This window comes from Rhamphochromis longiceps, linkage group LG19, assembly GCF_057381845.1.
Source record: "Rhamphochromis longiceps isolate RC_006_pf linkage group LG19, R_longiceps_female_GT1.1, whole genome shotgun sequence".
Lineage (NCBI taxonomy): Eukaryota > Metazoa > Chordata > Actinopteri > Cichliformes > Cichlidae > Rhamphochromis > Rhamphochromis longiceps.
In genome coordinates, this window is record NC_140575.1 from 19,983,066 (window position 1) to 20,002,276 (window position 19,211).

A 19,211-nucleotide genomic window follows, 5' to 3' on the forward strand; every position below is an offset into this window, starting at 1 on the left:
AGATCTAGGAATGTTAGTGGAGTTAAATTGGGAACTAAATTCCTACAGCAGGGAAAACTGTGAAGATTAGGCAAATAAGAGCGACTGTGGAGCCTAAAGCGCCTAGGTGAAAAACAAGACTCCAAAGCAGCTCTTGAGTTTTGCTGTTTAGAGCTGTGGGGATTTATTTTAGAGTAGAACTTTAAATTTTTTCATTAACATAAATTATGTCTTTTGTTGACCAGAAGGAACTAATCACATAAGCTAAACTAGGAATGCCACGTTACCTACTCCTTTTTGGGTTTACTGTTATTTATTTTTAGCATAACCTTCAAGAAAGCATTAGTAATAACCCTATTTAATTATTGTCTGAAATTTCTATTTAATAGGTGCTGATTGTATCAGTTTATTTACTATATAGTGCTGTCAGAAAAGAGTCATAGTCACTCATGGTCACTAGTTTCTTTAAACAGTACGTAGAGAATGTGTGAATATCCATATTTTCTGAATTCTTGCAGTGGAAACATCCTAATAGCTGCTGAGTTTTAGTTCCTTATGGTCAACAGTTTCTGGAACCGTTTGACTGAAAATGACCACGTGAAGCTTTCAGATCTGATAAAGCCACATGTGAGTATCCTTAAGCTAAACTTAAACCAATATATTAACTAGTTACTTTTCATGCTTGAAAACTAACAACACAAGAGTTTTTAAAACGATTTACTGCCAATCAGTGGTTCCCTGTCTTTGGTTTGTGGCCTCTTATAGAAAACCTGTTGTTTAATTTTAGTTGTAGGTCAAATAGGTAAATTTTCACAAATGCACTATAGCTCTGAATCTTTCTTCAGTCACTTCCCCTAAGAGGTGGATGTGAGAACAAAGACATTTAATGAACAACATACATTAAAAGGTCTTTACCCCGCCAGCTCCTTAGTACAAAGTCTGGGTCATTGCTGATCATGGCAGTTTGCACCAATCTGGGAGCAGCTGTGGGTGATACTCAGGGGAATCCACATGGAGTGTGTTGTTGTCCTGTGTTCTGCTTCTTGCACCCTATAGTAAGGTAGCATCCTTGTTAATCCACACGTGTTCTTCGTCTGTATGGCACATGTGAGGGGAAAAAAGGTAGGACAATGACCTAACCTGATTTCAACTGAGTCTTAAACCGAGAAAGTTCAAAGCTCAGAATTAGAAAAAAACAAACAAAAAACGTAGGAACTTGTTTCTTAGACTTTCCACGCCATTAGTTTTCTCAGGACCTGTCAGATTGATTTTTTCCAACCCCTGCAGGGACCTGACCACTAGTTTTGGAACCACCTGTAATTAAAAAACCTTACCGTATTAAAAAGGTTTTTTAAAAATAAAAAGACAAGAAAAATGATGCAAAATATAAATTACACTTACTGTTAATATTTGAAGTACATTTTTCTGATTCTTCTACCAATGAATATCTGTGTTAAAGATGTATCTGTGTAACTGCTAGTACTTTTACCATTTTGTATTCCTGAAAAAAGCTCTTTACTAAATGAAGCAGATGGCACAGACAATGCAAATCCAACTTGAAAAATGTTTGTTTTTATTTTTCCACTTTTGATTGTATGCACAGACCTTCAGTTTAGGGGACTGACGGAAACGATGAACTGACAGATGCGTTCGATATCATCCACGACCATTTCATTATTGCTACATCTGAAAAAATCCTTTCTTGATAATGCAACTCAATGTAATTCATCAAAGGAAGCATTTTATGATAATGTACAAATGTTAAATAACTCAACACCAGAAGTGATACAGAAACAAAGCCCACATGTAAGGGGAAGATGAGAAGGAAACATACGGGACTAAACACGACTTGATGCTAATAAAGCTGTTTTTGAACCTTGCACACGTTGTTTCACTGATGCAGGTAAAAGGCGGAAGATTCTTCTTCTCTGCAGAACAATAGTTGGCACTGTTAACGGGTACAAACTGAATAAAAACCTAAAAAATTAGATCTGATAAGACTGTATTTCCACCAGGAGAGGCTTTTTTTACACTTTGATAAAGCTCAGTGTGGGAGGAACAGTTTTGTCGGGAGGCTTGTGGGTTACATCACCAGCTCACGCTCATCACCAGGACCTGAAACACAAAAAAATAAGACGGCGATGAATGTGGGTATCGGCAGTGCAGTTTGGTCTTCAGTAAAACAGAAGTTTAATGAAGGCTAGTGTTAAAAATAAGTATAAGGAAGAAATCTAAAGCCAGAGTACAATGAAAGATTTGGGCATTTTAGTTCAGACTGCATTCACTTTGCAGACTTACATGAGTTCAAAGACACAGCCATAAAGAACCATCTTCAGCAACAAGCAACTGGTTGATTATTTGTCCTTTTCTGTTGTTATTGCACTTTAATTGAATATAATTGATGGTGAAATACTATTTCCTGCTTTATTTAGGAAGGCTCATTACTTGTACTAAAACAAGAATGTCTACGCAAGCATTGTACTACAAAGTCCAAGTAATAAATACCTTTTTAAAAGACATTTTGTTTGCGTTTTCAGTATCACGAAGTAAATCTGGTTGGTAACATGCATGTGCATTTCAGACAGTTCATTGTGTTACCTTAACAAAAAAACATGTATTTTTATCTTTTGCACACCAGATACTGATTATTTAATTGTCTATAGAAAAAGATGGTATCTTCACTTGTTACATTAAATATATTTGATATATATATGTTCAAGTGTTGCTTCAAAGCAACACAAAAAGCAATTAGCTACTTAAAACTGCACTGGCTCTGCAGCACTAACTAAAAAAAGTGTGCATATAGTTGATCAGCTGAGGTGGGAGTCAGCTATGTTTGCATTCTTTGAACCTCTCATTAGCGTGAACGTCTCTTCGCTGTTAGAGGCAAACTACAATTTGGGTAATGACAGGGTTGGTGAATGTAGTTCGGCAAACATAAAATAGTGCCTACTTGAAACTGGTTACAACAAGGGTTGTGGAAATGTCGGAATAACTGTATTGTGATTTTGGAAAGAGACACTGATTCAAATGGCTTTTTATGGTGCTTTCAGCACAAGGCAAATGCCGTCTGGTTCCATTATATTCAAGAAAAGGGCAAACCATTTAAAATATGATAGCACATAAACGCCATCCAGACAGATAAATGGTGTTACAGGAATAAACTGAACTTTTGTGATGAACCATCTCCATAACATGAATATCCTCTTTAACAGCTACTTCTAGCCAAAAGGGGTCATCACAGCAGGGCCTGCTGCATGTTTGAATTGGCAGATGTCATTTTATACCAGATGCACCACATGGCACGACCCCTAAGGGATTTATGGGATCAAACTGGGGATCTTTGGCTTGCTAGGCAAATATGTAAACCAAGTTCCTATATTTCCAGGGCGAGTTATTATTTATTTCTGTTGTTAATAATTACTAGATTTGCAGCACCCTCTGTGTTTGACAGTAACTATACTTTAGATTGCCGACTTTACCTTCTGGATCGCATCATGAGCACATACAGATATGCTGTCTCATCCTCCGACCTTACATCACCTCCCTATGATTATATGCTTGGAACACTGCGGATCAGTCAGCCATAAGCCCGTTAGTCCTCTGCTGGCCATATTTATTCTGGCTTTAGATATCCAACATGTGACTGCCCGAATTGCTCAGTTCAGTCTACTTCCTGGCTGCAGTTGCGTGCAGGGAGAGCAGCTGACTCTCCAGGTGAAGGTCGACTTCTGAATAAGTAAAGAGAGGGAACGCTGCAGCAATTTCCCACTGCCTCACATAGATTTTACACATAACAAAGTGAACTGAGTAGTTTTCCTGTAACACCCCACAAATAATGAGCTGCCAAAAGATCCAGTTTCCCACAGACAGCCCCCTCAAATTCCCACGCACTCTCCCTTCTCAGTAATTCACCTCCTGCTGCTTCATCCTGACTTATGTCACTATGGCAACAGCTACATCTGAGGGCAAAGACTATGCACATCCTCCTTTTTTTAAATCTGAGATTGTAGGATTAGTGCAGCCAGAGGCCTTTAAAACCTGCTCTTGGCTTGCATGCGAGTCGGTGTGTCTTTCTTTCCCTCTGTGCTGTTGAGTCAGTGTCAGTGTGACCAAGTGTTGTTGTTTTTTTTGCAACAAAACAGAAGGTATTATATAAGCTGCAGAAGCAATAAAAACTCGTACCTGTTGACCTTGACGTGGTCACCAGGTGGCTGTGGGAGCAGATCAGTGGCCAGATAGGGCATTTTCAGAGTGCATCACTATTTTACTGTAATCGGCATGACCAGGAGAGTCCTGACACTGATGCACTGCACACTGCTTCTCCTCCCTCTTGTTACCTTGAGAGGGCGGTGAAACGGGCCCTGCTGCGGAAGTCAGTGTCCTCCGATGCTTTCATCAGCACGGGTATCGTGCACATGACCCTCCACTGCTGCATTGTCAGCGGTTAAGTGTTCAGCCCAGGGCTTTATTTTCATGCTGTGTCACAGTGCATGTACAAAAGGATCTCTCATTTGCTCTGAGGGTCCAGGATCATCTGCGATCTGCCTTTTCTTTTTCTTATGCTTATTCTTCTCTTCCATGAGTGCTCCCTTAAAAGCCTATGCAGTTGTCATGGAGTTGTGCTTCCTGGTAAACAATGACTCTTTTCATTCCAGCAGAGCTTTCAGTCCAGTAGCTGAGATCGATGGAGCAGAAGGCAAAGAGAAGGGGTTTGCTGCTGTCCTAAAACTCTCATGTCTATCATGAAGTCCACTGCATGTGTTTCACAGGCGTTGCTGTTAGTTTGTAGTCTCATTACATCCACGATACAAAATTATTTTGTTTGTGTTGATAATAAAAATTATGAAAAATGTAGTAAAATCAGCTGATGGGTAAAGATATGTGAGGGAAAAAATAACATTGCAGGTGCTTATGGGTAGAAAGGTAAAGCTGTTGAGTGACTGAGGCCATAATGAAGGCAGGACCCAAGCACATGACCAGAAGTAAGGAGTCCACAACAAAGCTATGATTATTTCTCATCGAGACTGGCTTTGAGCTGAGCTTCCAAGGCCATTTTATCAAAGGTACGCATGTTGGTCTCCTCCCGCACTTTGTCTCGCACGTGAAAAGAGGCTCTAGCCACAGATCGGGCGCTCTCTAACACTGCCTTCTTCTCCTTGAAGATCTGCTCACTCTTCTCCAGCTTCCTCTCGATGGACTGCAGCAGCTCCAGACGCCTCTGCTTCTCCTCCTCCTCCACGCGCTGCCTGTTGAGCTTCTGCAGTTTCTCCTTCTCCTGTCGGCTCTGGACTGCCCGCTGCGCCTTCTCTTTGGCCCTCTCCTCAGCCACCAAAGCTGCCTGCTGGGCTCGTTTCTCTGCTTCCTTTACGCGAGCCTCCAGCAGCTGCTGCTGTTGCCTCTCGCGCTTCTCTGCTGCCTTGCGTGCTTTCTGGATCTGCTTCTCCTCGCGCTTGGCCTTCTCTTTCAGCTCCTTCCCTCGACGTTCGACTATCTGTTCGTAGTTTTCAAGGGAACGGCTGAGCTTGTCCTCTGCTGACCTCCTGGCCTCATCCCTCTCCTCTTTCTCTCTACGGGCGATTTCCTGTATCAGGGCGATGTGACGTCTCTTCTCTGCTTTGTTCAGACCTCGCCTCTCCTCCTGGGACTGGTGCTCTTTCTCTTGCCTCTTCAGCTCAGCCATGGTGAGCTTCTCATTCAGCAGCAGCCTCTCTTGCTCCAGCATGGCAGCTCTCTCTTCCTCCAGGCTCTTCAGGTTTTGCTCCTGAAGAGCCTTCTTGTGCTTTTCCTCTCGCGCTGCCTGCTGTAACTTTAGCAGGCGGTTACGCTCCTGCTGTTCTGCAAGCTCCCTCCATCGCTCCTCACTCTCCTCGACCTGTCGCATTTTGGCTGCTGCTGATTGTCGCTCTTGCTGGCTGAGTCTTCGCTGACGCAGCGACACCTGTGTATGCCACACTCTCTGACACTGAAGCACGGCACGCTGTTTCTCTCGCTCCTCCTGCTCGCGACGCAGCTCCTCCATCCTGCGCTCACTATCCCACTGAAGGTGAGCCACATAGCGGGTTTGGCTCATGATGTCTTCCTCTTGATATCGGGCAAGCATCAAAGCTGCTATCTTGCGGTCTCTCTCAGACACAGCTTTCAGCCCTCTGCGCTTCACCTCCTTTACTATGCGCTCCACCTTCTGTGTCGTCTGAGGAGAGTGGCTCAGATCGCCGAGGCTGAGGCTGCGGCCCATTAGGGAGTTGAAAGTGGCCAGAGTGCGAGCTCGAGGACTGGAGACTCTAGCCCAGTGTTCTCGTGCACCATCCCAACTGTAAGAAGAAGAAGCGCCCGACTCTGACGAGGTGCATGTAGTCGTAGTCGTAGTAGTGGAGGTTGAAGAGCAGACGGGATCCATCCTTCGCTGTAAAGATTCCAGTGAATGGCTTTTTCCTTGTACCTTGGAATGAAATCCAAGATGTCCGTTGTGCTGTGTAAATGGTCCTCCTGTTACACCGTTCAGAGGTATCCCAGAGCTCTGAACTGCAGGTTTTGACGCTGATGAAGTCAAAGTGGAGTTGGCTCTGGGGAAGGAAGGGGGTTTCGGTGTTGGTCTAGGAAAAGTGTTTGAAGATTTACCACCAGAGGACTTCCGAACTACTGGTGGGGGGCCAGATGAAAGTGGTCGTGTGGGCTTTACTAATTCAGGGGATGAGGACAGAGGATGTTTTCCAGATCCTAGAAATCCACTCTTGGAAACTGGTGTAGAGGGTGTAGAGCCAGATTTTGAGGATGTGGTTGGTCCCGCATGAAAAGATTTAGGGGAGGTACTAAGAGTGGAGGCAGGTGCTTTGGATAAAAGAGCTGCACCTGTTTTGGAGGCTTGACCTGATGCTGTGGCTCTAGAAGATGTTCCAGCGTTGAGGGTGGAGCTGGAGGTCACTGGCCCAGACTTAGAAGACTGGGTGAGGCCAGAGGACATTTTATCCACAGAAGATGCATTGCTGCTATTGACCGTTGCCTGAAGAATCCTTCGTTTTTCCTCCCTAACAATCCTTTCCCTCTCTTCCCTGCACTGCCTAAGTTTGGCATGCCTGTCCCTCTCAAAGACTTCAAACAAGCCTGTGGCGACACGCATTGAGCGGCCAGGAGCCTCACGGGCAAAGTCAGAGAGCGGGCGAGGCAGCAGCTCCACAGGCTTGACCCCGCATCGAGCACACGCCTCCAGAGAGCGGGGGCTCGTTAAAACGTATCGGCTGCCCTCTGCGGCCGGCGAGTCAAAGTTGTACAGATCCAGGTGCAGCTTTGGAGACACATCGCTGTCAGTCTGAGTCTGTGGTTGCTGAGGTGCTGAGTCCTGAGAGGTGACCTCTGGAGCCGCTGGAGATGCAGTGTGGCAGGGGCTTGGCTCTGAACTGCCGGTTGGTGGCGTCTCAAAACCAGCATCCCCATCTTCCTCTGTTGTCGTGCTATCTGTGTTTTCTGGCAGTCGAGAGTCTTCGGTGGCCACAGCTGGTGTGTCGAATTGCGGGCCTTTACACTTATTCTGCTCCTCAGCCTCCGAGGGGTCAACCATAGTTGGCTGCGGGTAAAGAGAGGGCAGGGTGAGCAGGGGAGAATAAAACAGGAGAGAAAATAGATGAAAAAGTGGGGAGAGGTTTCAATTAGAGGATCATAGCACTGAGACAAGAGCTTAAGAGATGCAGTCTGTGGGGGGAGGGTCATTACACAGGTCCAGAGATGCATGCATGCACGCATGAACACATATTCGTGCACTCACTGATTTTACACCAGATGAGACATTTTCCCCCTTCAGGGAAGAGATACAACACAGAAAAACACCACAGTCCTTTAACGGGGGGATCTATTTTCGGCAGAGTTACTGGGCTGAGAGAATCTGATTACTCATAGCAATATTTTTTCACTCTACATCACACAATCAACCTACAAATGCTTAACGCACAGACGTCTGGGGTATGAATTATTAAGCACCTGATCCTAAAAGCTTACTTGGAAAAAGAATGTGATATCATGGAGTGTGAAAGTAGTAAACAACCACTGGACACTATTATGCTCACTAACATGGACTCATCACACCTGGTAACAAACAGTGAAGGCCTAGACCTTTCTCCTGCATATCAGCAGGATGCTGGCATAAAACCCTCTCCGCACTGTGAACACCAACAGCTCAGGTTCAAGGTTAAAACTCCAAAAATGACAAAAGAGATATTGCTGATTGCTTTGGTGCACAACAACAGTCATTACAGCTGCTTAAATCCGGTGGATTTGGCTGTAATTTAATGCGGTATTGCGTCGCGCAAGCATGCACTGACCTGCCAGGTCGCAAAACGTTTTCTAAACCGGTGCTTTGTTCCCCTTTAATCCGTCCAGAAAGCCTCGTCTCCTGCATAATATCAGGTTTCAGGCAAAAGGCTTCGGCCGTCGCCCCGAAGATGGGTGCATCACATCGTTGCAATCTCCGGCGACACGACAGACACAGACGGAGCCTTTCCCAGCCGGTCAGCCTCTGAGCGGAAAATGTGCACTCTCCGCGATCACAAACACCGATAAAAACCGTCCTCGCGGTGAAATCTGCTCACTACGACGACTCTCCTATCCAGCTTCCTCCCTTCCTCATCCTCCCTCCCTAAAGTTCATCCTGTAAACATCAGCGGTCGCCACCTGCTTTTCAGCATCCCTCCATCTCACCCTGCTTGGCTCCGCCCGCTTGTGGCAAATATGCTAAAAATACTGAGTGCGCTCTGCAATTATCCGAGCGCCTGTCCACTCCACTTACAAGCTCTTAAACTGGCGTAATGGTGCTGAATGTTACCCCCGAGCAAAGATCCTCCTGCAGGCCTGCTTTTGTACCACGCACGCAGTTTATCCATTGAAGATGAATATTAGCCAGTTTCCAAAACGTGTCTATTTTCCATTTCCAGAAGTGATTTTGTAGGAGATGTTTCCAAAATACTGATGGAATAAAAAAGGCGTGGAATTTTAAAATTGGTCTTTGTTAATCTGTGGCTGGCTCATCACCAGTCACAGCACTTTCTCTTAAAGCTGACATCTGCCACCACTCCTGGGCGTGAAATCAAAATGCATGTAATTACTCGAAATTGACACCAGAGGGCGAAAGAGCACTGCAGATCTATGCTAAGGGTGTCTCAGGGAGGTCATCTGACCTCAAGCAGTCGTAATACGGAGTTATCGAGGATTTTATTTTAGTATGATAGAATAAACACCCCATTAGGCCATTTACACTTCAAAACTGACACACTGGATCAAATTACAGTCACCCTAGTTTACAGCATGATCACAGTTAATTTAGGCCTGAATGTTTTGTTTTTCTTTTTACAGAAGACATATAGGAAAAGCACAACTGAAAATAAAACCTGACTCATGAAACTAATGTGCCAGCTAGAGGTATGATTGAATTGGTTCAGTGTCACAGTGTCATAGGATAATTATTTAGAACCATCACTGATGTTCTGATCAGAGAAGCCATCATGTCTGATGTGAAAAGGTTTACTCTCAGACATTAATGTCAGTTGGATAAACATTACTGTACTTGAAATGTATGTAATCATTTTTCTATTTTACACCTTAAAGTGTCCATGATATCAGTGATAAGGTGTAGTAAAAGTTTTACAACATTTCTTGAGAATATTCCCAACATGTAGTTAATTCAGGCCTAAATTAAGCATTTAGAAATAGACTTTTAACACTCTGTTACATAAGTAAAAGGACTGATACTTATACACATTCACTTACATTCACCCATTCGCACTCACATTAATGAGTTGGGGAATTCTTACAAATACAGCTCTCGAGCCACCCCTCATTGCCTTCTTGTTTTTCTAGGACAATGAGAAATGGGTGCAAAGATTAATTGAAACATGTGCAAAAATGCTGAAAATACTGCATTTAAGGCAAAAGCAGAATTTGTGCCAAACTAATGAGCTTGAAAGTCAACACACGGCCTTCAACACAGCCTGAACTCTTTTAGGCTTTTAGTTGAATAGGATACTAATGCATCAGGTAACCCCCCCTGCTTGACACTACCACTACAGTTACATTTTGCTATTGCTTGTACCTTTTGTACTACTACTTTCACTTCCTATGAAAGTCATTTTTATACTAATACTGATGATATAACATTAACATTATTTCTTACTGTACTACAACTGGCATCAGTAGTAACACAACTATTGTTCTCACAGATCTAGTACAAATAGTCGAAGTTGAAAAAGATTAGTATTTCTCTCTGTGAGTCTGATGGATTTGATCACCACATGCAACCCCACTAATAAATGCAGTTTATTAATTGAAAGCCCTCTTCTGCATATAGACTGGTCTGGTTTGGTCCAGAGCTTCAGGATTAGATAACTCTGGGTGAAAAAAGCTCTGATGATGACCCACTAAACTCCTGACCCATTGTGGGGAACAGTGCGAGTTTAATTGGCCCCACCCGCAAGCTGTATCGGGAGGACAGCGGGTAACAAGTGACAACAAGGAACGTGCTGGCTGGCTTGTTAACTGGGGGCATGGGGTCTGCGAGGGGAGCCAAAGGAGAGCGGTGCATGGTGTGCTTGCTGCACAGTTCACTGGTGCAGGGTTATGCTCTGCAGAAATTTTGTGTTTGTGTTTTTGTTTTTGGTAGGGCATGCTCCCAACCACCAAAGCTGAACTGGGGGGTTCATCGAGAGGTGAGCTGCTTGGTGCAGTCATGGAGACCAGTACACAGCCCATGTAGTGGTGAGAACCCAGCATTCCACCACATCATGTAGGATCCAACCTGGAGATGCCAAAATCCTTATTCTAGATACATTTTTAAGTATTTTGCAACCAATAAAGTTATAGACCACCAGATCTTTAATGTGGTATACCATAAATACTATGAAACAACCAACATATTGAATATTTCAAAGATTTTCCTTAATATATCCTGATTGGGAAAGTGATTCTGTATCAGCTCTTCTGCTTTTGAGGATCTATTGAAAGACAGATCCTCAAAAGCATCTGTTCGATTTAGGAACTCAGTTATAAAAACACAGGTGAGCCAGTATCTGTGCCGTTACGAGGATCTACGTCCCGTTCAAGCCACTTAAGGAAGGCTATTTTTACACAGAGCCAATAGATAAATCCAGCCAGGAAATTATAGCGAAAGAGGAACTGAGAGATTACGCACTTTTGGCTACATGACTCTGACAGTCAGCAGCCTCAGCTGAAATGAATTCACCCATTTCATTTCCCTTCAAAGGCAGATCAGATTTTCAGCTGGACATGTGTGCAGAACTTTGACAAGTATGGATAGAGACATGGCAAACTCTTTTACCGACCTGGAAATAAAAAGGCCTCGGTACATTTCCATCTCTCCAGAGAGCTTCTGATTTTCCACATTATTATATTTTACTACTATTGTAGTGCATCGAGCCAGGAGCTTACTGTACCCGTGTTTGCTAAGGGTTGAACACAAGGAGTGAGTGTGTACAGCTGTCTAGACAAGTGCAGTGAACCAAACTTAAGCTTTCTTGGATGCATTTTATATTTTAATATGTTTCCTATTCAAAAACAGCAAACATAATTAATAAGAAACATATTAGATCTGACAAACTTGCAGTATTTTTCTTAAACTCGTTAGAAAAAAATCTTATTTTTTAATTGTTACTTCACGCATAAGCTTCCTCTAATATTTAAAAGGCTTTAGAGAATTTTAGAATTCAAATCCTAAACGAAACATTTTTTATTGCTTGATGCCAACAAAGTAACATGTGGACATAATTTTTTAATTTTTAGGATACATATTATTACACTGATTACTGTAGTGGTTTCCAACCTAGCAGCATGGGAGCTCATATTAGGTTTTCAGAAGATGAACAGGAAGGGTCACAATGACGACCACAATAATGAAGCACAGTGAATGCTGGTTATTCTGTCATGATTGCCTATTTTCCAGTTTTCCTGTAAAACACCAGATAGTTTTCCAGTTAGAAATGATTCATATTAGAGCATGACTGATATATTCATCTGCCAATACTGGTCATCCACCCACCTCTACTTTTCTGGGTCAGCAGTCTAAGCAGAGATGCCCTGACCTCCCTCTCTCCTGCAACCTTCTCTAGCTCTGGGGTTCACCAAGGTGTTCCCAAGAGACATAATCATTCCAGAGTGTTCAGAGTCTGCCGTGAAGGAGCTCATTCCCAACCAAGAGTGGGCACTGCTTTTTTCTGACTGAGAGACAGAGAGACAGGGTCTCAGATTTGGAATCGCTAATTCTGATAGATGCAAAGAGCTCCAGTCCAAGCTGGAGATCATAGCTTGATGAAGCCAGAATCACATCATTGAATAAATATATACTTATTCTAACACTTATACATATTTTTTCCTTTTCTTCTTCTTCTTTAAAAAAATCACTTCACATAGTTTTGCAGCAGAGCAGTTCAGACTGAGCTGTTTCACTATCAATAAAAGCACAAGATAAAAATAAAAAATCCCTCTTAAAGTGATTACAACCAGACTGTTGCAGTCGGTGATCAAACACTACAGGTTGCTGTGTTGATGTTCATTTTGAGAACTATGTTAATTTTGAGTAGACGATTATAAAGGATCATTATTAAATAACACAATCAAAGAGTAGATTAGGTTGCTGCTTATGCAATAATAGATCAGTAACAAAACCATATACATCAATCGCATAGCTTTTTTTCAGTATTCCTCTGCCTTCTCGTCTCTGCTCAACATATCAACCAAGGCCACACAATACCACAGCACCCTGTCTGACTGAGCAGCATTTGCACCAGCATTTAAATTCCAATTTTCCTTTGGAGGGCTTTACCTCTCCACTAACTTGCATGAAACTTGCTCTTGTAAATTTTTGTGCCTCACTGACAGACAAACAAAGAAAATACAAGGAACAAGAAATATCATAACAGCAAAATAAAATGCAAGATTGATTACTTGGATTTTGGGAAACTTAGTGCTGCGCAAGCACTCAAATATGTGTACGTGCATGTGTGCGTGCGTGTACAGTACTACATGCCTGCTGGAACTCACTGGCCCTGCGAATATTGAGACCTTTCATTGCCCCCAGTTCACATTTCCAGCCTTGGTTTGCCAACAGAAAGGGCCACATTTTCTAGACCGCTTCAACTCCCGCTTCTAGCCCTTTGCTATATTCAGCCACCAACCCCCTCTCTCCCTGTTGTCTATTCTGTGGGATGGTACAGGGGTCTCATGCGGGTGTGGAACAGTCCCCCTCCTTAGTGGAAGGGGAAAAGGTCCCAGAGACATAGCTGTTAATTCAATCAGGAGAGTGGTATGCTCAATTAGGCATCCATAAGGGCCTGGATGGGTCCGGGGGCCCTGCAGAGGGCAAGCAGCCCAGTCCCCAGGAGGTATTAATTGTGGATGACAGTGTGTAAACAGTGGGGTGAATAGACAGCGCAGGTGCGGGACACCCCATTCCAGACTCAATAGGCCTTTTCACACCCGTGGCTCTCTGTTGCCACTTTCTCTTTCACTCTCTCACTGCGTAAAAATCCCTCACATCTCTGATTAATGTCATAGATAATTTGGCTTTGTGGGCTTATTTATTTGTTGCTATGCTTTTCCATCACCAGACATGCTTCTACATCACTGTCAGTGTGTGTATGTTTGTGTGCAAGTGTGTACTTGAAGAGGGTAATAAGAAATGCTGGCCAGCCAAGGGCTATACCCTCCTCCTTGTTTTCAGGAGCTAGTGAAAATTGCGGCCAGTACATGTAAAATATATGGAATTTATGAAATGAAATCCAGATGACACTTTAAAAAGAGAAGGCTTTGTATCTGACCTTCGATTTTCCCCTTCAGCACACAAGCCGCCCGCTCCTCTCTGTCTTTCATTCAGTGCTTCAACTGTATTCTGCCTTTTGAAGTGCAATCACACACTCATCAAACAGATGCACTGCCTGAAAAAGTATTCAGACACTACATGTGGGTGTAAAAGTAGCAGAAATACAAGTAATAGAACTACAACTGCAAGCACAGAATACTAATCTTGAAGTATGCCTCCTTTTTTTAACATTTTAATAAATCTGAAATAACTGGTTTATTTTTACTGATACAGTGAAATACAAGCAAAGCTTTTCTAAAGCTGATTGCAGTGGAGGTACTATTAAAGCAATTGCTTTAATAGTACAAATAATAAACAAAGTCAAATAATATTCTCCAATGTAAAAAAAAAACAACTGTATCGGTATGGAGGTGTGTGGGAAGTGAAGTAAACCTTCTGAGACCCCATGTCCTCACAGAGGAACGTAGGAGATACTAAAAATGAATGCCAAACAAGTAGTGAAGCAACATGGGAGTTGCAAATACTTTAATAATTGGAATAAGTTCAGCACTTGAAGAACCTCAGGGATGAAAAAAATCCTAAACCCAGAGACAGATTCGGTATATGGTTGCTGTATTGTTGGGTGACTGGTCGATAATTACAGTAGGCCTTTTCGGATTATCCTAAATTACTGGTAAATCAACTAATAATCAGCTTTTTATTGTTGTACAGGTGAGGGTGAAATATCGCTACAATAAACAAAAGGAGGAACTTTTTAAACACTGGAATAAAAGTCACAAATAGGTTTTCATGGATTTCGTTATTAGAAGAACAATGAGAATCTACTGAAACACACGACAAATGCAAATGCTGATTTTATTTAGACAAAAATGTAGTTATTTAGCATTAAACTGGAAAAATGAACGACAAGTAGCAGTTTTTGCCTCTCTTCAACTTGTTTTCCTCTCAGCATTTATCATACTACATCTGAACTGCATGTGCACCTAAACTGTACTTTTAGGCAACGTGACATCATTGCGGTACATCTGTGCTAAACCTGCTCCTCTCTCGAGGCCGTCAGATCTCTGGGTGGCCTCAGTGCTGCTCTGTCTGTTTCTGTGTCTGCACACACCCGCTAATTTTCGGCCGTATGTAGTTGGTGTAAGCCGGTGGGGGGACCGGCGGCTGGGGCGTCTTTGGAAGGGCCACTGCAGTAATTGGGATGTACATTTTCTTTCAGCATGCCCATTCATTCCTGCTTTTGTTTTTGTTGTCAGAGGTTTTCTTTTATGTTCGGCCAAATGACAACAGAATTAAAGTGTCAAGCCATGCTTTCACTACAACGGCTTTGCAGCCCTGAAAACTTTGTCTTCATTGTTCAGGGTGGCGGGTTGAAGTGAGAGGGAAGAGCAGATATAAACTGATCTCGTTAACATTCCAAGAGACACTCCCGTTGACCCTCTCTGCTCCTCATCCTCACCTCCCACAGCATTACTCCACTCACACAAGGACATGAGTGGACCGGCTGGCACAGAGCGGGAGGGGTAGTTGGGTTAAGTCTCTGGGGTGGGAAACAACTTGGAATGAGGCGCATCCCTTCTCTCACAGCTCTGATAATGATACTACACGGACGCTTTGCTGAGTTTCTATGGTGGTCCGATAAGCAAGAATTCAGATAATTCACTATCTTGAGACCACTTAGGCCTCGGTTTTTCTCCCTTTTGTACAACTGCCCCATCCATTTTTATCTCTCCCATTTGGAGTGACCCTCCTCTGCCATCTTTTCTGCAAACAGTGCTTTACAGAAACTGGCCAGAGCACAGAGGAATAATTAATGCTGACCCTAATTGTGCCAATTCCAGAAGCTCAATAGCTCTAATTACAAGGCTCTTCTCTGAGGCACTCAAAAAGCCGCTGAACTGTCAAAACCAACAATTAAAAAATATCTATAGGGACAAAGAGCGAGAGAAGGGGATTTGGGGTGGGGGTGGGGTTACCCGTTCCAGTAAAGGGTGACGGGACACCTGCACTAAACACTGCTTCTCTCTTCTTAATGGGCCTCACAATTTATTGAAAGGAAAAGATGGAGAAATGGACAGCACGGAGGCGAGGAAGATGTGAGAGCCAGAAATTGAGAGGTTGCAGGCCGATTACAGTGTGGAAGCATGTTTTGTGAATGCACTAAGTGTGCTTTCCTGCTCAGGTTGGTGGAAAAGTACTGAGAATATTTATGGTTGTCAAAGCAACAATACTGCGATATTAAAGTGCTTCATAACAACCTTAAACCTTCCACTTAAGTGTTAAATGTGAAAAACCCAAACGTATATATAAGTGACAAAAGGGTTGCAACAATGCAGAACGGCTCTAAGGTCAGCCAGTTTATTTTGAAAAAAATCCCCCAAACCAAATAGGTTCTCTACCAGAAAAAACCCCCCATTTATTCTATGAAATGTGTTACATTATGACCATGTAATTGGGGATAAAGTGACACAAACAGTTGTTTTTTGCTCTATCAAACAACGAATCGTCTGCCAACTAAAACCCACAACGACTCACACACACACACACACACACACACACACACACACACACACACACACACACACACACACACATCTACAAACACAGACTGCCCCCCTGCAGTGCTTGTGACAGCTATTGACTTTACTCAATAGATGTTTTCCATTGTAACCCAAGTACGCAGGCTAAATGTCACGGCAGCAGGATACTAGGCTATTATAGAGCATTATATGTCTCAGAATGGGGATGAGAACCTAAAATTTGACCTCACAATTGCTCGGCCATTGTCTCTGCTCTCAAAGACTCATGATAATACACTGAGTGTTCCTGCAGCTGCTGCCTCTCCTGGTCCTATCTCCTAACTGACCGGAGCAGGTCTTTCTCCTCCGCGAACAGTTAATCTTGGGGTGAGGTGGGCGTGGCTTTCCCGCCACCGGCCGCTGCTATTGGGTCCTCCGAGTGCCAGCTAGAAACGACTGCTCCCTCCTTTGCTTTTAAATGAAGGTGCAATGGATACAGGCGCGACTCAACCTGTGGAAGCCGCGATGAACAGCTGATCCTCCCGCAGTGGATAAAACCAATCACAATGGTGACGGCCAAGTCCTGATTCCCGATCATACGCGTGGCACTATGTGAATAGTTATTGGAGGAGTAGACACAGGAGAATTATTAACCGGAAATTAGGGTTAAGGAGTCTTTTTGGGGCGTACTAATATATATTTTTTTCGGTTTGGACCTGTCGATCATCAGTATTACAGACGGACACGCTGTGCGCTCAGACTACCTGCCGCTCTTCGCTCTGCGCTCACCGACGCTCAATTATGTTATTATCAAGTTTCCTCATTTTTACCGTCTCCTACTTTATGGCGCCTCTGTTCCTCTGTTACCTGCCTCAAGTGTCGGCACAGAAGCCTGGGTCACGGGTGAGTACATCCCTGTGGGTCTGGTGCCTCACACTTTCATGGAAGTAGCAGTTTGAAACACGATACTTGCATTAATTACGAAAGTAAAAGTGTGTCAAACTGATTAGATTCTACTTAAAATAGAAGGAATGGGATAAATTACAGACTGCTGGTAAACCTGAAATATGCCGAGATATTTCTTTAATGCGCCTTTAGTAGATAAGATGTAACAGTTGATTCAAGATTTTTTTTTTTTAAACTTATGCTGAGTGGGTAAATTAGATGACTTTAAATCAAATGAGAAATTTGGCTTTTGGTGTTAAAGTTTCATCTGATTCACTGTTTAGAGAAGAACACTCCAAACCCAATCTCCATCTGGGCTTGTAAAGCTTAATCCCACCAATTTGCTGGTTTTACACTTTGAGTTTGGCCAAATCTAACTTGTAAAACATGAAATCGATGATAACTTACTGAGCTTACTCAACTTTTCCTTGGGCACAGCATCCCGGCTCCTGGACCTCTCCTTTTGCAGGAACAGATTTTTGTCACTGCCATGTCTCTCCATCGCTCTTTTTTTTTTTTTCTATCTTCAGTCTCTCACACACACTGCTTTGCTTGTTCAAGGTTCTTATTTCGCCCTGTCCAGGCACAGGGGGAAATAAGTGATGCGAAGTGAAGGGGAACACCATTGTTTCAGTGCACAGATGCACTGTAATATTTGTGGTCAGAGGCGAGGGGCTGACTCACAGGGGGTGAATATGTAATACTCTCACATACTGGAACTATTTCACAATATCTTTGAACCCCCCCACCCACCCCACCCATCCTCCATACACAGTGTGCTGTGGTCAAGATTGTTCTCTGGAAAGAGCCACAGTGAATTTTGCTTAATCACTTCTTTGTTGCTCCTTTTATAACTGTTTTCCTACTGTTCAAATAATGAGAGGATCAAGGGGGAGTGTGTGGCTTTCCTACAGTATAACTGGACGCAGTACTTGTTACTTTGCATATTTTGGGGCCTGATTCAGGTGGCACCTCCTTATATAGCTACATCACTTACACGTGCTAGGGTGTTTAGAAAATCAAAACAAAGATGAGTTTTGAAATTACGATGGCTGATACTCTGAGCTGCCCTTTTATCGTGAAGTTCTTCCTATTGTAACTTTAGCTGAAAGATTTTGTGTACCTTGCCAGGCTGTGAAAGTCTATCAGTCTCAACTTTGGTAAACAGTTTCAAAACCACATTGAATAAACTCCAAAATACAGGGTGGCCAGTGTGAAAATGTGGTTTCTTGGTCCTCTGAAATTTGATTCTTTAGAGACAAAAGCTTTTCATAAAAACAGGGATAACACTGAAAATCTGAGCATCTCCATCAGCTTTATCCCATCAAATTAAACTCCCTCTGCATCCCACTTCATCCTCCTTCTGGCATGGATTAGGCCCCAAGGAGCAACAGTCAGCCTGCTGAAACCCCCACTCACTCCACAGTGATTACTTCTAACATTTCTCACAGCTGCTGTAATACCATAATTCACACCACCCACTTTCCACGTTGATATCAGGAGTGAACGGCTGAGCTAGTTTCCCTGCATAGACCTGCTCCTTTCTCATTTCTCTTGAGGTTCCATGATGCAATAGCACAACAATCCTCAAGACTGAGGAACACGAGTAATTGAGAGACTAAAAAGCCTTTTTTCAATTTTGCAGTTCCTGCTGTCTGTGCAATTTGGAAGACCAACAGCTTCTTTATTCTTGTATGAGTCCTTCAATAGTTTAACAGTGAGTTGGTGGATAAACCGTTGGATGCTAAGGATGTGTGATGATCAGTTGTAATTAATTAGTGCAACATTGTTTATTCTACCAAATTTAAGCACAAACTATCTGAATTATTTAGATGAAAAAAAAACTGATAATGGACTTAAAAACAGCTTCTTATGAACGATGCTGCCTTTATAGAGAGACAGGATTAAGGTTCATAATAAGTTAGCCTTTTTTATGAGTGCAACAAGATATT

At 43.0% G+C, this 19,211-nt stretch overlaps 2 protein-coding genes across 11 annotated transcripts in view; one reads left to right on the forward strand and one right to left on the reverse strand.

Moving 5' to 3' along the window:
• Positions 1–110: 110 nt before the first annotated feature.
• ccdc177 (coiled-coil domain containing 177) lies at positions 111–8,975 on the reverse strand. Its single transcript, XM_085390638.1, has 3 exons — positions 8,295–8,975; positions 4,165–7,543; positions 111–2,094 (listed from the first exon to the last, which is right to left on the reverse strand). Exon 2 carries the CDS (start codon positions 7,535–7,537, stop codon positions 4,991–4,993), a length of 2,547 nt encoding a protein of 848 aa, XP_085246764.1. The 5' UTR covers positions 7,538–7,543; positions 8,295–8,975; the 3' UTR covers positions 111–2,094; positions 4,165–4,990.
• Positions 8,976–16,801: 7,826 nt separating this feature from the next.
• Positions 16,802–19,211, forward strand: part of smoc1 (SPARC related modular calcium binding 1) — a 61,096-nt gene continuing 58,686 nt past the window's right edge. For 8 of the 10 annotated variants that reach the window (XM_085390644.1, XM_085390639.1, XM_085390641.1 and 5 more), the window contains exon 1: positions 16,802–17,217. In XM_085390644.1, coding sequence (XP_085246770.1) covers positions 17,116–17,217 — 102 coding nt within the window. In that variant the 5' untranslated portion in view covers positions 16,802–17,115. The remainder of the gene's footprint in view (positions 17,218–19,211) is intronic. The other 2 variants (XM_085390640.1, XM_085390643.1) reach the window with 1 other exon arrangement.